Consider the following 24,799-nt stretch of genomic DNA (forward strand, 5'->3'; position numbering starts at 1 on the left):
CCAGGTGGTGTGGAAAACCAGAACTGTTAGTTGTGGACAGAGAAATCAGAACTAAACTCATGATATATATGAGTACTTCAGGAATGACCTCTGTCCTTAATTTCATTCCACAGAGCCTGGTAAGCATAGTACACCCAGGCTTTTTAGATTCCCAGACTCATGGAAAAACAAATGTTTCCATATGCAGTTCCAAGGGTAAGAAGAGGCTGTGGGATAAATAAATTGCAGTTCTGTCTTGTGGAACTGAAATCTTATTCCAAATAAACTACAAGTAAAAGTGGTCCTCAAACAAGGGAAACTTGTAATTACTTGTTTTTCCCCAGTCTGAATAAAATAATTTTGCTTCCAGAAGTAGCTTTACTGGCTGGGTTAAGATAATGACTCAATGTAGAGCCACCCTCCTCCTGAACAGAACACCTCTGCCTTGAAATAATAGCTGAGATTGACTGATCACAGCTGTTAAGATATATTAAAAATATCAAGGGAAGTCTATACAAGGTAGTTCCAAGGAAGATATGATTACATGCCTTCAAAAGAAGGTAATCACAGGACACATTAAATGAAGATCTGCAATATTTTAGAAGACTGTTTTTTAAGCACAAGAATATGAGGAACAGCAATGCTTGCACAAAGGCAGGTGTGCTCACTGATGTGTATCCATTCATCCATTTGGAAGTGGGTCACAGCACCAGCTGATCAGAACAGTCATTTACTTCCACCATCAAATCAGAAAACCCTTCCAAAGGAGACAGCCACCAAGGGAGTTCAGACTCCTTACATGGGAACATGGAAGGATGCTGCTTGTGAGCACTTCAAATGTAAAAGATTGAAGGCAATGGGCACACTTGGGCATATAATAATTCTAAATACATGTTCCTCCAAGTACATACCATGTCACAGCCTAAACTGCAGGAGACACCAGCAACTTGCAGATGTTTTCTGAAGGGTTAAGTAACTCCATTACATTTTTCATACCTTCTTGCTGGCTGCATGAGAACCATTCTCAGAGAACATTCAGACTGACACTGCTGTATGTGGAGTTCAGAGGAAACAGCAGGAAGTAATTCTGATAAATCTTCCATAAAAGTAAACCAATGAGAAATAGCAGTAAAATGTTTAATGCCTGTAATTTATTGTACACATACTCGGCAAAACTTTTATGCATTTGGTGTGTGCTAAAGTATACACTTCCTTGACAGCACCAGAGAGCAGGTAAGCTATGGACGAGTTTTTAACCTGATTTGTCACATTGTGTAAAAAGACACTGTGCACACATGATATCCCCAAAGGAAAAAAATCATTGGCTAAAACTAGAAGCACCCTTATTTACACACTAACACTTTAATATTGCGTCACACCCACTCACCAAAATAAATAGAAATACATTCGTCACAATTTAAACACCAGTCTCTCCATATATTTATTTTCTGACATGTTTTGGTCTCCAGAAATATGCTATATCTAGAAATATGTATCAGCTACTAGATTATGTTACAAAAGGCAAAAAAAAATTAGAAAATTAGTTTTCCTGGACAATATTTTGGGCTTTACACAAAAATAAATCCAGATTTCCATAGAGATCTCATATACTTCTTGAAAGATTTTTATTTTAAAGCACAGCACAGAGTTGCACACTAAGGCTTCCTGTGATATGCAAAACCCTGGCCTCCAAAAGACATGCTGTAAAGTGAAATACAGCTCAAGTGTAAATACAAGACATTTTCAAAAAGTAGTCATCAATAGAAAGTGCCCTTCATTTGATTTAGCATTAGCAGTAAAGAAGTAGCTACCTTAATTGTGCAATCAAAGCCAGACCTGGAAGGGTTTTATGAAAAGTACATAATTTCACACTCTCAAGTTTAAGGATATAGAATCTGAGATAGCAGAAACCAACCTTTTTATCCTCCTACATTCATTATTTTTTGACACAATTTAGTAAAAAGGCACATTGTCAAACGGTGAATTAAAAATCTAAAACCAAACCACAATTTCCTTAAATACAATTAAATCATTAGCTGAACATCCAATCCTGATAAACCAATGTAAGCATTCTTCCAGTTTTTTCTTCATCTCAAATTCAGATGCACTTTGGAAGTACTGAAATACTGTCATTAGATAAATACTATTAATCTGGCAAACAGTAAACGTGTTTTTGGATACAAGGTCAGGAATTAAAAAACTAGTTTAGTTCCTTCCTAGCTGACATACAAATATGCAACAAATATGCAAGCACATTAAGAGCCAAACATTTGTACAAAACAGGAAACCCATCAGCATCCCATGCCAATTATGAGAAAGTACTTCTTGACTGTAAAATTACAAATGTGTCCTTGAATAATTTTTCAAACGGAATAGACAAAACTGAAGCAATGATCACTGCATGAAGAAAGTTATGCAGTGTCTTAGGGAGGCTAGCAGAGTACATTCCAGTCACCATCTACATGACAAAGTGCTTTACAGATTAACAAGTTTAACTGATCTTGCATGGTTAAATAATCAGAAAGTGGTGAAATAATCAGGTTTTGCTTAACCTTATTTGTCTGAAATGCAGATTTCTTTCCCAAATGAACCAGTTTCAACTTAATATATTTCTTTTGCTTCATAAGAGACTTTTTTCTCCCCAGCCAGGTAGGAAATTGCTCACAGATGATATAGCTGTCTGGGTTGATGGACCTCGAGTCTTTCTCCAGCTAAAAAGAATAAAAAAGTACAAACCCAGAACTTGATCATGGTCCCAAAGCCCATTGTCCTGAATGGGTAATTCTAGAAGCCAGGAAATCTCCAACAGGAAATTTAAGATGGTCCCAATGCAGCAGAGAATACAACACACTTCTAGACAGTGAGGCTACACTATCTTGCATGGTCTCAAGTGCATACACCGAGAAACAGTTTTTGTTAGTTAATAGCAAAAGTTAGAGCAACAATGGTATCCTCACCTGGGCTCCATATTAGCCAATACTGAGATAGTCTAGAGAACCTATACCAGTAACTTACATCAGTATTTTGTGGAGGCAGTGAAATGGTACACCATTGACAGAAAACATCTTAAAAAGGCAAAGCTGTTTTTTCTTACATTAAGAATCAGATGTTGAAACTTCAGCAGCTTCCAAGACTGTTCCTTAAAGGTTGTTATCTGAACTGCTTCCTAGAAGCAGCACTGTTAAGAATAGCCCCAAGAGGAAAGGTTCCTTTGTCGTTTCTCCACAAGGTAATTTTTCTATTTTCCCCACCCCCAACCAATGCCCAAAGCCCTTTTTCTACTTCTTAACCTATTTCTAGCATTAAAACATAATGGCCTGAAGCAGCTGAATGCAGATGCTACCAATGGAGTCCTGGAGCTTGAGGCAAAGCTGAGTAGTGACACTGGTGAGCTTTGAAGGGCAACTTGGGGAAACCCAAGTAGATGCCACACCAGATTTGACCTTCAGGTCTCAGTGCAACTTCTGTCGACTTAATGAACCCTGTGCTGATTGTAAACAAATTCAGTTACTGAAACAAACAGTCTTTAAATGCATAGTTAAAAATAATGTGCAAATATGGGCATTAAGGTAAGTAACTGAACTAAGGCTCCTGCTATACATAATATTTTAGGTTTTTGGCTTGCTGAAATCAATCACAAGTATTAACTACTTAACATGATGTTAATACTGAAAAGCTGCAAATGCATTCTAACAGAACTTAATTCTGATGTTCTTTCTGAACAGTAAAGCTAATCAGATAAATGACTGCTTCACATTTTAAATAATTTAACCATCGGATGTTTAATGCAAGAAAAAACACAGTTTGTAAAGCAGCAGTAGCTGTTAAACAAATCTAAAAATTTACAGGGCAGGAGAGGAATTCCCAAGCATATGCTTGAGCTCAAAAGCACAGGTTACATACAAACACTAGAAATTTCTGTTTTCAGGGTGTGTGTTTCTCATACTGAATTAGACTGGCACTGGAATTCCAGACAGAGTAAAAGCCAACATAATCTTTTGGCTATATCCATCACTGCATGGTTTGCAAATGACATGCACTTTTCTGTTTAGAAATAAAGAAGTTCAAATTATTTTATGGGTCCTCAAATCTAAAGATCTGCAGCACTTTATTGCCTTAAACACCTGTGGGCTGTGGTTGAATTTACACCCAAGCCACTGCTGTGCAGAAGATGACATTTTAACACTTTGAGGCTCAGGTTGGGAGATGGGGCAGGATACAGAGCAATCTCTCCAAGTCCCAAGAAATATCAGGGAACAAGAATGCTATTCCTTTCTTTCAAGTGAATGCAAAATTGGTTTACTGGTACATGGCCCACACAGTTCCAAGTCAGTGCATAGCTAGTCAATATTTCTGCTGGCATCTTGAACTGGTTTAATCAATGGAAACATCTATTAATTTTATTCCATTTAATATGCATTAGTGCATTAATTTCTTCATTAAAAAACAACCCTGGCAAGTATTAAAAATAAATATCTTATTTAAGTCAAGCTAAAGCCTTGCTTTTCAGTACTTTAATCCCTTTAAATATTCTTTTGCCCACTAACAAGCAAATGGGAACTGAAGTAGAGTAAGAGATGTATGGAGGCAGAGGGGAGCAGAAACATGAACAAAGCCAACACCGTGAGTCACTTAACGCGTCCTCAGCTTCTTCGACTGCCTCTTGCGTTTCAGCTCTTCTTCTTCCCGTCTCAGCTCTTCCAAGTCTTCCTGAACACCGAGCCTCAAGCTGCCAAACAAGATTAAATCCTTTACACTGCTACTCAGGACACTTGAGGTTTTACTTCTACATGCCCAAAAAGCAATGCTAAAAATACTACAGGTGATTTGAAGAATAATTTCATATCAGGTCTTCTTTAATTATAGAATGAATGCAGCTTTTTTCAAGCCTGCAAAACCTCACTCCAGGATGTCAACAGTTTGGTTACCAGCAATCTCACTTTAAAATTGCCTTCATTTCTCCTAACTCCACTTAACAGACTATAGTGTTCCATGGGCTGCAGATATTCCTCAGGAGCCAGGAGGAATAAGGATATTGACTATAGCTTCAAAGATGCAAGTTTCTAATGTTCAAGGCACCTTCTGAATAATCATATAGAACCAAAGAATTTGGTGACTCCATGCATTCCAATATTTGCATTTTCTATAGAAAACCCTTATAGCTCTCACAAAGCTTGTCCCATCACTCATTTAAAAACAAAGAATCAGCTTAAGAATTCTGCAAGCCCAAAGGTCAAAACCAATGTGAAAATATCACCTTCATAATTTATATCAGTGACTATACAAGCTTGTCAGCATACTTTCTCTACTTCTATAGAAATAGACATACACATAGGTATAGATAAAAACAAAAAAATGTCCAGACCTCAAACTAGCAGAATATTGTAATGCTTGGGACCAATTAAAGAATTTGGAATTTCAAATGAAATGTATAATTTTAAATTTTTTTTTAATTAATTAGTTTTGTTTTTTATTAGTTCTTAACAAGCAAGATTTGTGAAAGATAAGGACATACACAACTTATTTAGTGTATCCACCACTGGCTGTATGAATTCCATCTTTTACTTAAGCTTTCTTATAAAAAAACTGTAAGACTTGCTGTTAAAAGCAGAGTGGATATTTGCTAGCTTAACCCTATGACTTGAGCAATAAACAAACTTTACAATTTGTATCCAAGTTCAAATCCATGCATACCTCCTAGCTTCTTCTTTCTGTTGCTCTCTCCAGCTGCTCTCCATATAACGTAAGGCATAATCACTTTCATCTTTGTACCTGAAAATTAAATATCAGTTTGTAGCATATTAAAAAATAGGAAATGAATTAATATCCCTTCTTAGGAAGAATCATTACTTGTTCTATTGCTTGTTATGCAATATCTTAAAATTGTTACTTCTCTTACCTTTTCCGGTCATAGCCAAATATTTCCCGAATATGTTTTGATATTTCTTCTTGAGATTCCCCTTCATCTTCAATGAAGTCGTCCATTTCAGAGTCATATTCATCATCATCATCATCATCTATTTGTCTCTTGTAACTAATAGGTGGTCTTCCAAGACCTAAATGACAGGAGACAATAAAATCATTAACTAATAACATGAACATAATTTTAATTTACCAGTACTTCTCCTTGCTATACCTTGGGCATAGCCAATTTCTGGGCTTCACGGTGGAAAACTTCTGCCTCAAGTTAACCAGCATTTCTTAGAAATTCAGCAAGAGAAGATACTTCCTGAGTTGTGCTAGAGGAGATTACCTATCAGGATCAGCAATGGCATCCTGAGGAAAGCAGATATCTATTCTTTGCTCTGGACTTTCCAGACACTTATCCACTACACTCCACACTGCTTGCTCCTGATCAGAAATAAATTTTTAGAACAGCTTGTCACTGATAAGATAAATCTGCCAAAACACTGAAATGTAAAACCTGTGAGTGATTTTTCAACTAGCCCTTCAAGCATCTGTTATTTAAGACACAACAAAGTTTTATAGATCAACTATTAAGCAATGCTGGAAGCAAATCCTTCAATTCTTTTCTTTCTAACAGCTAACAGTTCATATACCAGTATCCATCACAGGCTGCTTAGCTTTCTTTCATGTGATACTTCACACCACCTGTATTTCAAAAATTACAAGCATAGGTAAAAATAAGTAAAATAAATTAAAAGCTGCTATATTTAATTTTATTTCAATTATTAAACTGTTCTTATCAGAGTTTCACTTGGTTTTTTTCCATTTCTTCTCCCCACCAGGGGACAGGGCATGCAAGCAGCTGCACACTACTTAGTTGCCCGTTGGAGTTAAACTACAACAGTGAAAAAATGCTTTGTTCTATAAATGCGTACCTTGTGGATGAAGCACAGGTCTATGCCCTGGAAAAGGTCTCATTCCATTCATCTGTCCATTGCTAGGTCTCGTGACAAGGTTTTTAGAAGAAATGGTTTCTGACACGACAGTACACTTGGGTTTCCCAGCTGTGCCCGGGCCGCCGCCTGGTCGCGCAGCTGCTGCGCTTGTGCTGCTGCCCGGCCTCCCTGGGCCAGTGCCCAAGCTGCTGCCTGGCTGCCTGGCTCCTGTGCTTGGACTGATTCCTGGCCTTCCTGGTCCTGTTCCCAGGCTGCTGCCCGGTCGCCCCGGTCCTACGTTTGTGCTGCTGCCCGGCCTTCCCGGCCCAGTGGCCAAGCTGCCGCCCGGGCGCTTCAGTCCCACGCCTGAGCTGCTGCCCGGGCGCACAGGTCCCGTGCTCGAGCCGCCCGTCGGCCTTCCCGGTCCCATGCCTGAGCCACCTCCTGGTCGCCCAGGTCCTGTGCTTGAGCTGCTGCCAGGCCTCCCAGGTCCTGTTGCTGAGCTGCTGCCCAGTCGCCCAGGTCCTGAGCTTAAAGCACTTCCTGGCCTTCCCAGTCCCACGCCAGAATTGCTGTTTGATCGTCCCGGTCCTGCACCTGAACCGCCACCGGGATGCCCAGGTCCTCCTTTTCCTAAGCTGCTGCCCGATCGCTTTGCATTGGAGTTGATTCCAGGTTGAAGAGCTGCAGGTTTTCCTGGTTTTTCGTGGGCAGGCTTTTTCAGGCTGGATTCTTTCACAGATGGCATTCTCTGAGCCCCATTGGCCGTGGGTTTTGAGGGTGGCACCTGAGAGCTTGAGCCGGACTTTCTAATACCATTGACAGGTAATTTATTATGACTGCTACCAGAAGAGCTTTTTAAGGAACCATTTTGTGAGGTTTTTTCCATTTGATCAAGTCTGGAAGAAGATGATGACCGTGGATGTTTTTCAGTCAATGCTGGTGCTTTGGATTTCTTATCAATACTACCCATAGAAAGAGACAGACTGCTTTTAGATGTGGAATGTTTATCTATGGAGCTTTTATTAAGTTTTGTGTTTACAGATGCTTTTTGAGAAGACAGTTTTTTTGAAGAACTAGATATCCCTGTAGGCTTAATCTCTTTCTCACTTTTCTTATGCATTTCTACTTTTTTGTTTTTGCGTCCCAAAAACTCCCTCTCTCTCAATTCTTCTGCTGTTCTGGGCCTCTCTTCAACCTTTTTCACTGGTTTTATTTCCACTGGCTCATATTGTTTCTTTTCAGCAAGCCTCAAGAGCTCTGCAAAGTTCAGAGGTGCAGGTGCACTTTTGGGAGGTGCCTTTGGTTTCACTGCAGCTTTGGATGGTTTCTCTTCATATTCTTCTTGCTCATGCTCAGATTCCGTCTGACTGTATTCAAGTTGCTCAGTTTCATCTTCTGTTGCATACTCAGCCTCTGGAGCCTGAGCAACATTCTCACAAGCCCTCCTCTTTTTAGGCTTCTCTTCAACAGGAACACCATTATAACCATAAAAATTATCCTTGGTTCGTGAGGCCATAGCTCTTGCTTTTCTGTCATGTTTCAGTTCAATACGCCTCGCCAAGAGCTGCTCTTTCTTCCTTCTTTCTTCCAGTGCTGCAAGAAAACCAGGTCAAAGTTACACAAAAAGCACTACTTTTTATGTCAATATTTTCCAAACTAACAAACCACTCAGGACAGCAACTTAAGGATATCTGGTTAATAGCTATCCAAAATAGATGAGAAAGTGACCCCAGGTCTGCCAACAGGACAAGCTGACCCTCCTGTGTCAGCTGCTCCAACAATGGCAAACAATTGAGTGAAATGTTGCTCTAACAAAACCCACTAAGGCTTTCTGAGGGAATCAGCTTTCCAGGATGCTATAAAAATCGTGGAGAGCCTTTGTATAAGGCGGTACAGAAGTTATGGGATCTCTGTGTAGCAGAGGGAGTTCTGAGACTGAGCAAGAAAATCTTGAGACTATACAGAACTTGTAATCAAATATTTAAAGGAAGTTGAGGAAGGGGAGAGACTAAGAGTATTGGGGGGATAATAACTGGAAAACAGCCTAAGTGTGTGTGTGTGTGTGTGTGTAGGGGGATAAAAGGGAGACACAGATGCAGCTGAACGCAGATAAACAAGCAGCTGGTCATTACACAAGTCTGATAGAGCCCTGTGCCCTATCTCCACAGCCTGTCCTATATCCTTGCTGCTCTGGCTTAGCTGCTGTCTGCATGAGTGTGCTCTCTATCTTGTGTCTGACTTGCTGACAAGAGTCTCGATGAATTAGCTGGTCAATGAGACATCCAAATACCAAATACTGGACAGACCAAGAAGTAGGGGCTAACTACAAGAAGATTCAGAAAATGTAAAAATTCCTAGAAAATGGATCAGGCTACTCTTATTTTGGGTGCCTATAAAGATACCATTTCTTGTCTGTGTTATTCTATTGTCAAGGGCTGTGACAGCACAGAGTGTACCAGCATGCCCCATGTGGAATTTGTGCTTAGTCTTGCTTCTGGACCTGACAACAGGATTAAGGAACAGACTCATGACTGGTCCAGGAGAGGAAGAATAACCTGGGCCAGCCAGTCTACCAGATTTGGCTACCTTTAACAAAACATTAACATCAAAAGCAATGCAGTACTAGTTTATTCCGTAGACTATTTAAAGGAAGTATAAAAGTGGAGAAATCATGTCTCAGAGGCTCTTTAATCTGGTGTATCAATACAGACTGATACAGAACAATACAGATTAAAACAGAACAATAGCAACTCTTTCCATTTTTTCACACAGATGAACTTTTCAAAGTTAAGCTAACAAAAGTTGAGATAGTTTTTTGCTCTTCACCTTAACTGCTATCTCAACCTCCAGCCATAAATTCTAATGTAGCTGAGTAATGTTTTAACCCCTTAGGAAAGCAAGCAAATGTCCCCAGCCCTTACTTAGTGCTAGCTTTCTCTCAGCATCAGCTCTATGCATAAATTCCAGAAACAGATGTGTAGCTGTATTTGCAAGAAATTTGAATAAGGTGACAAATAGCAAAGAATAAACTCAAGTCTCCCATAGGAGATATTTTGTACTTTTACCTTTTTTTCTCTTTTCTTCTTCTTGCCGTCTGAGAAATGCCTGCACTGCTGCAGACTCTACACCTTTGACTTTGGGAACTTTTTTGGGAGGACCAACAGCCAAACTGTACCTTTTCTGCAAAGAACAAAAAAATATGTCAGAAGAGTTAAGAAATGAAAAAAAAATCCATCTTTAATAACTGAGGTGTTGCATAACAGTCCTGTACTTGACTTAAGCACAGAGCTGGTACAGAGTAAACAATGAATTCCCCCTGGAACTGAGGGTTGTGCTGGATACATTTGACTCACAGCTGTACTTTGAGGCTGAGCAACCAGCCCCAAATCCTCGGGAGAAACTTGCAAGCTAGAAAGTGCCTGCTCCAAGGGAGTAGATGTGTCTTGAATTTTTTTTTTTTTCTTCAGAACCATCAGAAGAGCAAGATAATCAAAGTCCAGAACAAGATATCAGCACTAAGATAAGGACATTTGTCTTGTCTATACATTGGCCAGCAGCCAACCACTTCACCCTATAAATATTGCCATCAGGATGAGCCTGATTTGAGCTCTGCCTGAAGTGCAGCCTACCTGGATACCAGGAGAGCCCTTGAGCAGGGACACCTCTCAGGGTAAGAAATTCCTTACCTGAAACTAAGAGATCCTTCCTTACCCAAGGTGGAGAGATTCCTTAGGCATGACAGATCCTCAGCAGGTGACAGAGGATGTTGCATTGGTATTAGGAAACATTACTAATCCATCCAGCCCATATTATTACAAACACTGTATGGATAATTCCATTAGATATATACCATTGACCAAGCCTGAGACTAAGAATGGATCCAGCCACTCCAAACTGAGTTTAGAAAGCAAGGAGTGTACACAAAACCTTGTGTCTCAACAGGACTGTGCTTCCTGCTCTTTGCATTGCCAGTCCCTGAGAATTATCCTCAATGAGCTCGTAAACAAATGAATTTGAACTCAACCTTCTTTTTTGTATGTTTCTTCCATTAATAAAATAATAAAGTGAACTTTGCATTAAACCTTGTCAAACTCCTGTTGAACTTTGTTAAATTCCAGTGAATTGTCTAATCATTCTTTTATCCCAGAACACCAACAATACTGATTCGAGTTCCTGCTGGCAGTGACCTTAAACACAATACTGCTGTACATCAAGGAGTTAGTGACCCACACACCAGCTGACCTGAAACTCTACTTATCACCTGAGACCAGTGTGACCTCAGCACTAACTATGAGAGAATACACAGCCCCCACCTGGCAATTACAGCACTTGCACATGGTGTAACTTGCCAGGAGAGGAGAAGACTCCAGGGAGATCTTGTTGCAGCCCTTCAGAACTGAAAGGGAGCTTATAAGAAAGATGGGGACAGTTTTTAGCAGATACAGTAACAATAGAACAGGGGGTATTGGTTTTAAACTAAAAGAGGGCAGATTCTGACCAGAAGTTGTTTGAGGGGAGCAGTAAACACTGGTCAGATTGCCAGGAGAGGCTGCAGAACCCCCATCCCTGGAAACATTCAAGGTCAGGTTGGACAGAGCTCTGGGTGACCTGATCTGTTTAAAGATGTCCCTGCCTATTGCAGGGGAGTTGGACTAGATCACCACTAATGGATCCTAGTCTGTGATTCTATATCTCATTATATCCTGAGGTGAAGCTGCATGTTTTCATATAACATCCTTTTACTTGGCAGAGGAAATGATAAATTGCACTATGAACTTCCCAGGAGCTCCTGCAAAAGCTCTAAAGACTACAGCACTGATTACATGCACCACAGACAGGATTTGCACAGCTCACCATGCTTAAAAGTCTGTCCAGTGCTGTTCAACCTGGGGTTCCAGCAAGTGAATGGATGCAAAGTTATCTATGCTACCCCCTTTTTTGCTTCTCTTATATCCAATAAAGGTTACTTAAATCAATGTTAAGTGCCCAGGTGCCTCTTACTGGGTTCTATAACAACCATTTGCACTAATGTGCTGCACCTGTCCAGACACTGCCTTTCACAAATGTACCAGGTTGTGCCTTAAACTGGAAAAATAGAGACTTTTTTTGAACTTCTTCCCACAAACAAAATACAGAAGAAAAAACAAAGCAATGAGAGCGACAGTTGTAAATATAAATGCAATAGAAGGCAGTTAAACCCAGAAAGCAGAAGGAAAGCAGAATACATTTAGGAATAACAGAAACCCCAATCCAAAACTGAGGTTTGAGAGAGTGGGGTTTTTTGTTTCAAAAGTAAGCCAACAGTTCTCCCACATGAGACATTAAGATTCTCACCAAATGAAAGAGATGTGAAAAAAGACCCCCCCAAAAAAAAAGTATCACTAAAGAGCAACACAAGTCAGCATTTCTATAAATATCTTTGTCCTCATAAAGCCTTATGAAACTTAATTAAAATAATCAAAACAAAATATCTGGTAAGGAAACCTACATCCAAATGTTTTAGAAGCAATAATCAGGCAGGCTGGCAGCCTAACTCCCTATAAACATCAATATCACACAATGCAAGCCTTCATTCTCATTCCTGATTCACTGATCAGCAGCACATGAATGGATCTCGGTTTACTTTAATTACTAACATGCAAAGCCATAAATTAGCTTGAATATACATGCACTAAGGAGCAAGGTTTGGAGGCTCATTTGTAAGCTGCATCCAAAACTGGCTCCAAGAAGGGCACCTACAATACCAGCCATTGTAGTCTTCTGAAGCAGTTTCTGAAATGAACAGAGCACAATTACTAAGGTGCACCATCCACACACATTGCATATTCAAACCTGCCCTGTCACCTCAGCAAATTAAAGACCCACTGCAGCCAAGCTCATTTACTGAGTTTCACCTCTACACTAGGAAGTTTACCAAACCTGAGAACTGATTTTCCTGTTTGCACCAAAAGAGTTCCAGGACTTGACTGCTCAGTTCCTGAACTGCCATGCAGCACTGCCTCTCAGCTTTTGCTCAAATGTAGCCCATGGCTTTGTGTCCCAAAGAAACCTGGTTTGCTCCATTTGAACTGGAGCAGACAGGGAAGCAAAGCAAGCCACACATTATCAGTCAAAATCCTGTCAGTAACAGGTAGAAGCAAATTAGTACCTTAGAAATTATTTGCAGTACTTTGCAGTATACTCATCTTAGCATAATGATGTCCTTGTAAATTATCTTACAAAGTTAAACACGTCATGTTTTGCCATTGGTAACCTAATTTGGCAAAGTTTCATTAATTATTCCATTTCAACTGTGCCCTCAGTTTTGAAAACTCTGTTTTAAAAACTGTGCAGCACTCAAGCATCTTTTCCAGCCTAAATGATTTTGTGCCTAAGGAGCACCTTTGGAAACTGCTAAACAGCAGAGACAAATGTAGATTGATCTATTCTGTTGGGAAACCTTATAAAGAATTAAAGTGATGGGGAAGCAGTTTTCAGGCTTTGTTTTGCTGCACTGTGACTAACAGCCCTATCCAGGAGCGGGTTTGTAAAGTAGCTGGACAGACAAGCTCATTTCTGACTGCTGTTAACAAGACAAATCATGCAAAATTTCAATTAAAATTTCCAATCAGTAGCATTTCTTAATATTGACTAACAACTGAAAATACAGCAAAAAAAATCATAAATGAATATTCATTTTCTGTAATACTGTTGATACAAGTCTTGCTCACTTCCATTCAGTAACAGCATAAAATAACCTGCTGAACTGTAGCCTTTCTAAAAGCACTGAACCATACACTCATTCTGCAAACACTAAAAAAGTGTTTTATATGCAGTGCAAATGAATAGGCATCAGACTGCAGGTAAAGCAGGCCAAATAAGCCAGCACACGTCACTATACCATCCAAACAGCAGCTGCACTAGTCTGGCTTTTAATGACTATTGCTAAGTTGGTTAAATCAACAGAGGAATAGAAATGTTTAGCCTTTAGGAAAGAGCAGGTCATGCTGTTCCCAGAACACTGCACTCTTCAAGGTGTAAACAGTGATTATTTGCTTTGAAGTCACTGACTTCCTGCAAAACGTGGCACATGATCCTGATAGAGTTGTAGCTACTTTGATGTCAGCACTCAAGTACCAAATCTTGGACTATAAAACAAAATTTATAAAATAATTGCAGACTTTTTGGCACCCAAATGAAATCCCAAGGGCCCTAGACCAAACACAGATAGCCAGAAGTAGCAGTAGTAGCATTGCCTTTAACAATGGTCAGTATTTACACAGGTGGCAATGCACAGGATCAATGCAAGTGATCAATTCTGCCAAACCCAGTTCTCAAGCAGAGCACCTGAGCAGCTCAGTCTCTGCACTGGGCTTGCACATGCAGTGCAAAGACAATTCCACTTGTGTTATCCACTGCAGGCAACTTGCAGGGGCTCTCACAGGCTGGGGAGACTCTTTTATTTGCCTGTTTTTCACTAGCATGTTACAACACTCTGCCTTTCCTTCACAGATCATTTCTTCCTTATCATTTGCCAAGACATGTAACCTTCTCCAATGCGAAGTCCCCGTTCCCCCCCAAATATTCCTCAGGGTTGTCTTAAGTTGCAATGCAAGATGTAACCAGAACTATGTACTCCATCACCGTCTGTGGGGCAGTGTTCTTTATCTCTTCCAGACCCATCCTCCATCCAGGGAGATATCTGCTGTAAATGGGCCACTCAGTCTCACTGCAGGACTGATAAAATTACATCATCTCATGGCGACATGTTCTGCCCAGGGGGAGGAACCATTCCTACCTAGATAAAAATCTGAGAATTGGAACACCAGAGGAGCCTTTTCCACCTAATTCCCAAAGGAAGACCAGGCCCATCTACACCACCACTGGCCCTTCAAAGAAAAAACGACACCCTTCTGTAGGATCACTGCTTCAACAGAACCACATCTGTCACTGCAGGACTGCAGCCACCATTTTATCAGATTGCTACCAACACCCTGACCCACCCACAGGGTGTCAGCTTGTATTCTGACTCTGTGTCTTTTGTATTATTGCATTTTTATTTAAATTCTCCTGGTAAATAATTGTTATTCCTATTCCCATATCTTTGCCTAAGAGCCCCTTAATTTCAAAATTATAATGATTCAGAGGGAGGGGGTTTACATTTTCCATTTCAAGAAAGGCTCCTGCCTTCCTTGGCAGACACCTGTCTTTTAAAGGCAAGGGTATAATTTTCTGAGAACATCAGGAATGGTTCATCCTTGTTTGTGTCACTCTGGCAATGCCAGTCCCTCAAAAGGCAGCTTCCCACATTGTAAGTGGCCATTTGTGTCCACTGCCCAGGGGCCTCTCTGCCCTTCATCCTGAGCTGGTATTTCCAAAGCTTCTGCTACAGATTCACCACGGGGCTCCCAGCAGCTGACTCTGCAGCGAGACTGTCTTAGAATACACACACGGTGATTTCGCAACTGCTGCTTTCAATTTCTGCTTGTGACAAAGTAAATACTAGCTAACAAGCATGTTTAAATTTGCTTCATTTCAGGTTCTAACAACTCCTACCAAGAGAAAGATAAAACGCTCAGCTTATCAGCTCACTGCTCTCCTTCTCCCAAAACCAATTCAACAAGTTCATGCATTTTATTCCTAAGAAAGCAAAAATTATTTTCTTCCAGTTTTGCAACTGCTGCCACAACACCCAAGCAGAATCCTTAGCTGGAAAAAAAAATTGCAGATTTCTATGAAAAGTTGCTTCACACAGGAGGAAGAAGAAAAAAAAAAGATCAGGAATAAGAAAAGCTGAAAATTTTCCTAGTCAGCATTTAAACCTCGACAGTCTGGAACTTTACTATCAGGTCAGTCAAGTTGAGAGCAAAAGCCCTCCTCACCCTGCCAGCATTTCACATTGTGTATCTTGCAGTTCCCTCCTGCGGAGGCTGATGCAATCCACATAATTTTAGCCTGGTTTTGAGGCCACTTTTAAGCACACAATGAATGCACACACATCAATCGATGGCAGTCTGGTCCTACAGCAGCCATCGGCACTTCACAGCCATTCCCATTATTTCTCGTGCTGGGCTTCTCTCGCCCGCGGGCAAACGCTCGATAATTTGCAGATTGAATTCGATGGGCAGGCTCCGTACCGCAAGGTCCTCTGAACAAACTCAGGGATTCTGTTAGTGTTTCACTTCACTAACACCGAATTCCTCCTGGCTACTTGTATCTGTCAGCTTCACTGGAGGCTGCTTTGTATCGGCCCAACTTGCAGGGAGACCTCACATGTGCTGACGTGGATGAAGAGCTCTTTCTGTTCTGCGTCACCACTTTGTGGTTAAATTGTATCGGGTTTCTGTAAATTCTGTACACCAAAGTTCCACCCTCAGCTAAAAGGAATCCGGAGCAATATGAGATGCTACACGGTCATTAACAGTTTATTAGAAACTAAGGTGAAAGAAAAGAAGGACTTGGTTCCAACTATCCTTAGGGTTTTCTTTTTTTTTTTTAACTGCAATAAAATTTCATATTTTAAAGAATAGCTACAATAAAAATATCTGAAAGTGCTTTGTCACATCATGTGAAACACGTGGCATAACCCAGTATACCAACTTCACCAAGAAGAGTGACACAATCTATTTAAACCTCTCTAAAGTCAACATTAAATCTCATAGCTTATCATGTCTAGTCAGAGCAAGACCACACTGAAAAGCAGATCAAGTGCTAATATGAACACAGGTAACAAAATACAACAATGAAACCCCTATGGAATATTAGATGATAAAACCTGGGGCTCTACTCACAACTGCTGTGAAGATGATTAGCAGCACATCATTAATAGCTCAGGCAGTAGTTCATATATGAACTGTTTTATTTAGAAACAAAACCTGATGCAACTAACAGGGCACCAAAAGGCTGATATCAGCAATGTTCCTTTTGAATCTGGATTTCCATAGGGAGATGAACAAGCAAATTCGTTTTTACAGGGACATGATGTAATATCTGCTTTATCCAGGCCCTTCTTTTACAATACAAGGCCACATTATTTCTTAGAGTTTTTATGTAGTTTCCACTTTGAACTAAACATGACCTGTTCTAGTGTGTATATATATTTATATATACTTTGAATATTTACTACTCATTCATGTCACTGTTTTTCATTACAAAGGGCATGGAATATTTAGTTAGGTGCACTGTAAAGTTTAAAACAAACTTCTCAGAGAGAAATTCAGAGGATATGCTTGTCAATGCAGGAACTCACATTTCTGGAAACTTGGTAATTTTATACACCAGTAAATGTGTAATTAGTCTATATGGTGTTTTTAACAAAAGTATTTAAAAATAATTATATTCTTCTTATATAAACACATTTAATATACCAGCTTTAACACAGAGGAGTTGTTTAGATGTCCAGTGATTGTAAAATCTCCACGGGCTCTCTTTTAAAGCCCAGCAGCTGCAAAAAGCTTCAAACAGTGCCAAGTGCAGCTCTGCTTTTGCTCAGAGACTGGGGCCAACTGCAGAGTTAAAAGCTGCACCACTAATGTGCTAAACCAAACTGTTTCAACTATGGATTCAATAGCACTCTCACTCCATGAGTTAATCAGGAATTAGCAAATCATAATGCTGACTTTACTAAAAAGAGTAGCTAAACCCTCATTCATTGCACAAGAAGTAGGATCCCCTCCCTCCATCATCACATCCACAATGGAGATTGTGGCAGATATTTCATCAATTCATCATCATGGATTAAAACTTGTGACAAAAAAAGTAGTGGCTCACACAGCAAAGCTGGTCGGGGAAACTGAGAATGTAAAGAGAAGCTTTAAACATCTAAAACAATAATTATAATAACCCAGTGACAACTTAGTGAAACAGCTTAAGACCAATCAAATGGGCATTTAAATTTAAATATCCTAAAGTATTTCTGTATTTGTTACTTTATCATTTATGTTATGAACCCGATTCCTGTGTAGGGTCAGAGGCAAATTAAACATGCCTAAATATAAAAAAAAGTTGATTTTATAAGATTTTAAACCCACAATGGAAACTGATTAATTTCACAAGTACCATATGGTCGGTACATATCATCAACTGGTCAGGCTATTAGTGAACATTACCAAAGTTTTACTAATGATAGAGACACTGAGATATTCACTAGTTCTGACACCACCTATATAAAGACACTGTACAATTGAGAGTATGGAGGTTTTTTCCTGGTTTTCCCACAGTTTTTGCTAAAAACACCTACCCCTCATTTACACTGGGTTTAAGCAAACTAATCACAGAAACAACTCTGGCACTCTGTTGAAAAGCAAACATAAAGTGTCTCCCTAGCTGGTGGCTACCAGGGAGAAAACATTTCTTATCCAAATAAGCACTCAAGACTTGTAACTTGGGTCCTCCCAGAGGAACGAAACCCAGGATGTGAATGTATGAAAAGGCCACGTGCCCTTCCTCCAGGCGAGTCAGTGGCTTACTGCACACGGAATCCACACGCTACTGATAGCTTGAACTAAATCACAAACTGCTGAAGTACAGACCTCAGAACAATGTTAACAATACACCAAAAGCCTTCGGCCGGCCCTCCCCACAGCGCTGTTACACCTTATTCCTTCGCGGCGCACACAGAGCCCTCAGACAACGCAGCCCATTCACCCGAAACTTGTCACTTTGTCTCCGGCTCGCACTGGGGACGTGGCAGACTCGCGTTCTCAGCTCGAACAAAAGGAGCGAGCCGGCTTTCGGGCACTGCCTTCCCCCGCAGCACGGCTCCGCTCCCGGAGGGATGCCGGCGCTGCCAGAGCAGCAGGGCGAGCCGCGGCTGCCCGCTCCCAGCCCGGGGCGCCGGCACCTGTTGACAGAAGGGGCCCCGCTCGCCCCCTCCCCTCACACAGACGCTTTCCCAGCCCCAGGAGCGAGCAGCCCCGGCCGGCGAGGCGAAAGGCCCGGCAGGGACAGCGGTGAGCGCTGCCCGGCAGGGGCCGAGGCGGGAGGAGCTCCCGTGGCCGCGGGGCCCTCCCCGGGCCCGACCGCCGCCGCCGCGCCCCGGCCCCGCGCCCCCCGGCAGCCCCAGCCGCCCCCGAGCTCACCGGCACCGCGTTCAGCCCCTGCTGCTCCGAGGCCATCACGAGAATGTTGTGGAAATCCATGGCCAGGCCGGAACACGGGGGGCTGCGGCAGCCGCCCCGCTCGCACTGCCCGCCGCCCCCCGCCCGCTCGGCCCCGCTCGCTTCCGCCCGCTGCCGCCTACCCTTTATATAAGCTCGCCTGTCGCTGGCGTCACTTCCCCTGTGGCGGAGCCTCGCCACGGGAAACGGGGCTGGACCAGGGGAGGGAACGGCGAGAGGCGTCTCGGGAGCCCCGCGGGACGGCAGGGCCCGGAGCCGCGGCGGGGGCGGCCTTATGAGACCCCCGGGGCGGCCCCGCCCGGCGCCTCTCGCCGCCCCCCGCTCACAGCTGGGGCCGGTGCCGGGATTGTCCCTCCGCCCGCCTCGGCTGCGGCCCTGAAACACCTCAGAGAGAGGGGGCACGGAGCGATGGCTCCAAACTGAGAGGGAGCAGCCTTAGATTAGGTGTCGCGAAGAAATTCTTTACTGTGAGGGTGGTGAGGCACCGGGACCGCTTGCCCAGAGAAGTGGTGGGTTCCCCATCCCGGGAAGTGGTCAAGGAATGGTTGGATGGGGCTTGACACAACCTGATGGAGTGAAAGGTGTCCCTGCCCACAACAGCGGGGTCAGAACTAGATGATCTCTAAGGTCCCTTCCAACCCATCCATTCTATGGTTCTGTGATTACCACCCCCAACCTTGGCGTGGGGATGTGTCAATAAAACATAAAAAACTTGTACTTTCTTCTTTTTTCCCATAGCAACTCTTCATTTTTCAGTGACAGTGAGAATTGTGGTGGTTTGAAAGGAAAAAGCCTTGGGGGCAATGGCCAGTAGCACCAAGCACACCCTGACACCTGCCCCTGTCCCTCCTGCATTCCCAGCTGCCAGCTCGTCCCTGAGTGGACATCAGCTAGGCAGAAACTCTGTAACAAAGGAGGAATATGGATTAAGTTTCCTCAGCAATCTTTCTTGGCTTATCGAGGCTTCAGAGTTGGTGCTTGGCTTGTAGGGGTGTCACAATTGCTTCAGCAGTGCCCTCCCAGCTGCAGGAATACTGCTGGATAAACAGGGCTGCCAGGAGCAATGCTGACCAGCAGAACAACATGCTGGTGTGTGTGTGGCCAAACAAAATGCTCTCTGTGTGTGTATGTTTAAACATTTTTCTAAGTCTGACGACCCAGAAAATTGTGCAAGAACACCAGCTGACTGAAGACTTTCCTTGCATTGGTTACCAGGTCATTTCCTGGATCTGTTATCTGAGATCCATCTGACAAAAATTCCTCTACTCCACACTGCTTCTCCTAGAAATGTGGGCATTGAAAGAAAGCTTTTTTCCCATAATTTAAACCTTTAGTATAAATTCTTTAACGCTGCTAGTACTTGACAACTCTTCAGTCTCAGTTTCTCCAGTTCCTTCCTGCCTTTTCCAGTTTCCCTTTACCTCTCCAGTGCCCTCACTTTTTTGTTGTATCTGATATTATCTTCTGAGCATGTCTATAAGTCACATTCCAACCTGGTGTAAAGACGCCCAGTGAGGCCTTGGCTGATGGGAGGGACAGGACAATTTGTCTGAGCCAGGCACTGCACCAGTTAATTTGCAGGGCCTTTGTAGTTCTTGAGCACAGGAGATCCAAGTTGTTCCTTTAATGCCTGCTCTGGTGTCTCTGCATGGCATCAGTCCATGCAGGGTAGACAGTCCTCCTGACCGACCACTGCTTTTTCTTGGGAGAGTTCTGATTTAACTCCTTATCCTGTAAGAACTTAATCCCTCTCTCTTTTCCCCTTTTTATTCTCATCTCCATTTACTGACTTTTTACTTCTGACTCAGACCTTGTCACCTCTTCTGGTTCCCACCCTCTTTGTATTATGCATTTCTTATTTTAAGGCTTCCTAGTGTAGCTCTCTTCACAGGCAGTTAGTGGTTCATCAATTTTCATGCCATTTTTGGCATTGTGTTTCCCTCTGTGCTACTGTCTGTAAGGTTGTGATGTTATTTTCTGGCAGTCTTATCTGCTACCTCATCACTGCTGTGGTGCTTTCATCAGAATTTTCCTGCTCCAGCTTGAATTTCTGGTATCTCCACTGTGCCCTTCCTTGAGAGGCTTTTAGTATGACTCAGGTTCCTGTATGACAGCAGTACTGACAGAGCAATGATTGCTCTTTGACTTTTGTGCGTGCTCTCTTTGGTCCACGTTAGAGTTGGCAGGAACACTTGGCTAAATGCAGACTTCATTCTGCTGACTGTGATCCTCGAGATGAGTGGAGGAAAATCTCTCCCTGCATCTACAAGAGGAGTTACAGGTAGGCCAAGGAATGGCACTGCAGCTGCAGTGTGTGGCATGTCACTCTTTGGAAACCCCTAACCACAGCCGCTGCCTTTTCCTGGAAATGACAATCCTGTGACATCACATCCCTCAGCAGAGGGGATTTACCTCCGTGTTTCTCCAGTGGGAGAAACAACAGCACTGTGTAAAAGTGTGCTGTGGGCATTTTACGGGGCAGTAGCAAGCCATGCTGAGCTGTGCTGGGGTTCCCAGACTGCCCCCATGGTATTTAAACCCAGCTCTAGCACAAGTTACACGTCAGCACAGTGCCTTGATGTGGCCCAGCCTCTTCTGGCAGACATCCTGCAAAAAATGGGAACCTCCATGCTGTGTGTCCTCCCTGTTCCTTCACTCGCTTCCCAAATTATCTTCACTCTTCTCAACCTCTGCACACATTTACAATGTGATGAACTATTGGAAAAAGGCTCAGCACACCACAACAATGAACTGGTCCAGACTGGGCTTGCCAGGACTCCCAAGCCCAGTTAGTTTGTTAGCAGCAAGGGAAGAAACAACTTTGTGCCTTTAAGCCGAATGGATGTTTCTATAAAATACAAATCAGGATAGAGAATGCTTCTTCCCCTTTTTGTAACTCTCTGATCTGTCTGATTCTGTGCATGTTTGACATCACTCTAGCTTTGAAAGAATTGCAAAAGTCTGGGAATTTAAACCTACATCTTCCAGAAAACCAATACAACACCTTTCAGATCTCCCATCTCTCCTCTCAAACCTCTGATTTGTGCTGCTGAAAAAGTTCAGACAGATTTTTTTTTTGTGTGTGTGTGGGCACATTTTTAAAGCAAGAACTTGGACAAGTTTTATTTTTCTTAAATACCTTCATTTTTGGATATTTTTGTGACTACAACTGTTTAGAAAAGACTTAGACAATATAAGACAATATTCCACCAGAAAGTGTCTACAAGTTTTTAATCAGCTGTGCTCAACAATAGCTCAACTCCAGCCATGCACACTTCAAGCATGTGACTAATCCTATTAACTTGAAGTGTATTAAAATGTTTAAAGGATTAGAATCTTAATTACAGGCCATCTGCAGAGGTCAAATATCAAAGGCTGTTCAGACCCTGAGTTTTAGCATTTTCTGAATGAGTGAATGAGTAATATTTGTGTGAGGTCTCCTTTTCCCTTTTCACTCAGCATCCTTTCTGCTGTAGAGTTAAATGGGTATTCCAATATGGCATTTATTAACTAGGCTGAATCATCCTGATGTCCAACAGTCAGGTCTCCAGGTTATCAGTTTGTTAGAGGTTGCAGGGCTGCCATATATGATCTAAAGAAGTTTAGGACTTTGAAAACATGGATTTGAACAAATCAAGTTTGCATAGGATAGTGCCAGCCTACTTTATGGCTGCTTCCAATTGGAATTATTAATCACTAAGACTTTTTTACTTATGATACATTAAACAGAAATGGAAAGGAAGAGCCTTGGGATGATAATTAGCTGGTCTTGACAGTGTATAACTTAGACATCTAACTTAGATGCATAAATTATTGTATTTGGCTCCAAAGAGGAATATCAGAAAAACAGGGACAGAAATTACCTTCATCCTCCCACCCAAAGAGCAGGATCAATTGCATTAGGTAATTTCTATATTATTCTCTCATTCTTTTTTTCATCTACACCTTGAGAAAGCTGTTTCTTACATCTAACCCAGATCTCTGTTGTCCACTGAGCCTTTACAGCTGATGAGAAGACTTTATTATCCTCTCCCTTAGACATAAGCACACACATTTAGGGCCCTCCTACTGTGTCTCCCCTTTCTCTGGGATAAACCACTCCAACTTCTCCAATGCTTCACCATGAAGCATCTAACTCTCTCTCCCAAGCAGAATACAATACCTGACTGAAGGTTTTCTAGCCCCAAGCATGGCAGTAGGATGGCTTCATTTGTCTGGCAAACAACATTCCTTTTTATGTAGCTTCCAGTGCTATTTGCCCTTTTTGTGGGGGCATGGCTGGTTCCTGTTGGGTTGTGATCCATGCTAATCACCACGACAGGTTATACAGGGGTGCTATCAGAGCAGTAAGTGCACAACCTGCATTTCTGGTGTTGGTAGTTCTGCAGAGAGTGAAAGCACATCCTTTGAATTACTTCCTTTCCCCCTGCTGTAATTTGCCAAGCGTGTTGAGATCCTAGCCCTGTCCTCCAACCCTTCCTGCCCCTCCCAGCCAGTGGGGCTGCCAAGAACGTTGTTTGCTCTGCCATCTAAATTATTTAATAAAAACATCAGATTTGTGGCACTCCTGCAGAAGTCTGCTTGCTGTGTCCAGCCAAGATAGCAACATGATCATTTTAAATATTTCAGTCCAGTTTACAGCCAGTTCTGTACTCATCCATTTGTGCTTTTCTGGACTTGCTTGTGAGATGGATGGCCATGTGAGAGAGTGTTAGAAGTCCTTCTAAAACCAAGAGCTGGAAATGAGCCTGCTTGACATGATTTATTCTAGGCAAAGTAAACCCAGAAATTTCTTTTCTAGGTACTTAAATGTGTCAGTGGAGGCAGAGCAGAGGTTTAACTCCAGCACATTTAATGACTCAGCTGGTCACAAAACAGGTACTGCTTCTCAACACAGAAATGCAAGCAAGAGAGAACTTGAATTCCTCTGCATGTAATTGAAAATTGTTTTAATCTAAAATATATGTACTCCAAATCCAGAACAATCACAAAATATCACTTTTACATTGCTGTGCACTGGGAACTGAAACAGTCAGCAAACTTCTCTAGTCATTAAAAGTTATTTCAAGTATCTGTCTTGGGTTCTTCTAGGACAATTTTCAGATTCATGCTTTAATCAAGGCAATGAAACTTTTTAGTCCGGGGCTAAGTGTGAACAAACACAGTTGCACCCCACCAAGCAGTTACCTGGGTCACACTGTGACTGCCTGTGAGCACTCAGCATACCCCAAGGATAAACTCTGTCATGAGAGTGAAGAAACAGGCCCTGTGGACCACCCATCAAATAGGACTCCACTGATGAAAATATTGACTTCTTCATGAAAAAATCCCCACATGAACAAAAAAAAGTAGATCTGGCAGAAAGTGAGGATTATGATACTGAGTAACACCAGCTGGTGAAATAGCTGTATTTGCAAAGTATTCTCCCAGTCAGAGAAGAAAGAAGATTAAGAATGGGTAAATAACCAAACCAAAACTAACAACAACAAAAAATCCCAAAACAACAGAACAGAACAAAACTAACAAAAAAAACCAAAAACAAAAAAACACCAAACCAAACCAAAACAAACAAACAAACAAACAAACAAACAAAAAAAAAAAACAGAAAAAAAACCCAAAAAAACCAACCCAAACCAAACAAAAAAAAAAAAAGCCCAAAAAACCCCACAATAACCCCCACAATAACAAAAAAGCCAAAAAAAAGCCAAACCCCCAAACCAATTAGTTATTTTACTTATTCAATATTTAAGTTAACAAAAGTATCTTTAAAGTGCCTGTTGTCAAAAATCCCAAAAGATAAGTGCATGGGAAATAGACAAAAATTACCCCTCTATAATATGTGTTCATATTGTTTTATGAGAATTAACTCCTTTCCAA

General features: G+C 41.9%; 1 protein-coding gene across 1 annotated transcript; it reads right to left on the reverse strand.

The window, feature by feature from the left end:
- Positions 1–1,110: 1,110 nt before the first annotated feature.
- On the reverse strand, positions 1,111–19,011 carry SPTY2D1 (SPT2 chromatin protein domain containing 1). The gene is made up of 6 exons (XM_063158610.1): positions 18,884–19,011; positions 9,890–10,004; positions 6,822–8,417; positions 5,879–6,035; positions 5,674–5,751; positions 1,111–4,708 (listed from the first exon to the last, which is right to left on the reverse strand). Exons 1-6 carry the CDS (start codon positions 18,941–18,943, stop codon positions 4,612–4,614), a joined length of 2,103 nt encoding a protein of 700 aa, XP_063014680.1. The 5' UTR covers positions 18,944–19,011; the 3' UTR covers positions 1,111–4,611.
- Positions 19,012–24,799: the final 5,788 nt, after the last annotated feature.

This window comes from Melospiza melodia, chromosome 6 (assembly GCF_035770615.1).
Source record: "Melospiza melodia melodia isolate bMelMel2 chromosome 6, bMelMel2.pri, whole genome shotgun sequence".
Lineage (NCBI taxonomy): Eukaryota > Metazoa > Chordata > Aves > Passeriformes > Passerellidae > Melospiza > Melospiza melodia.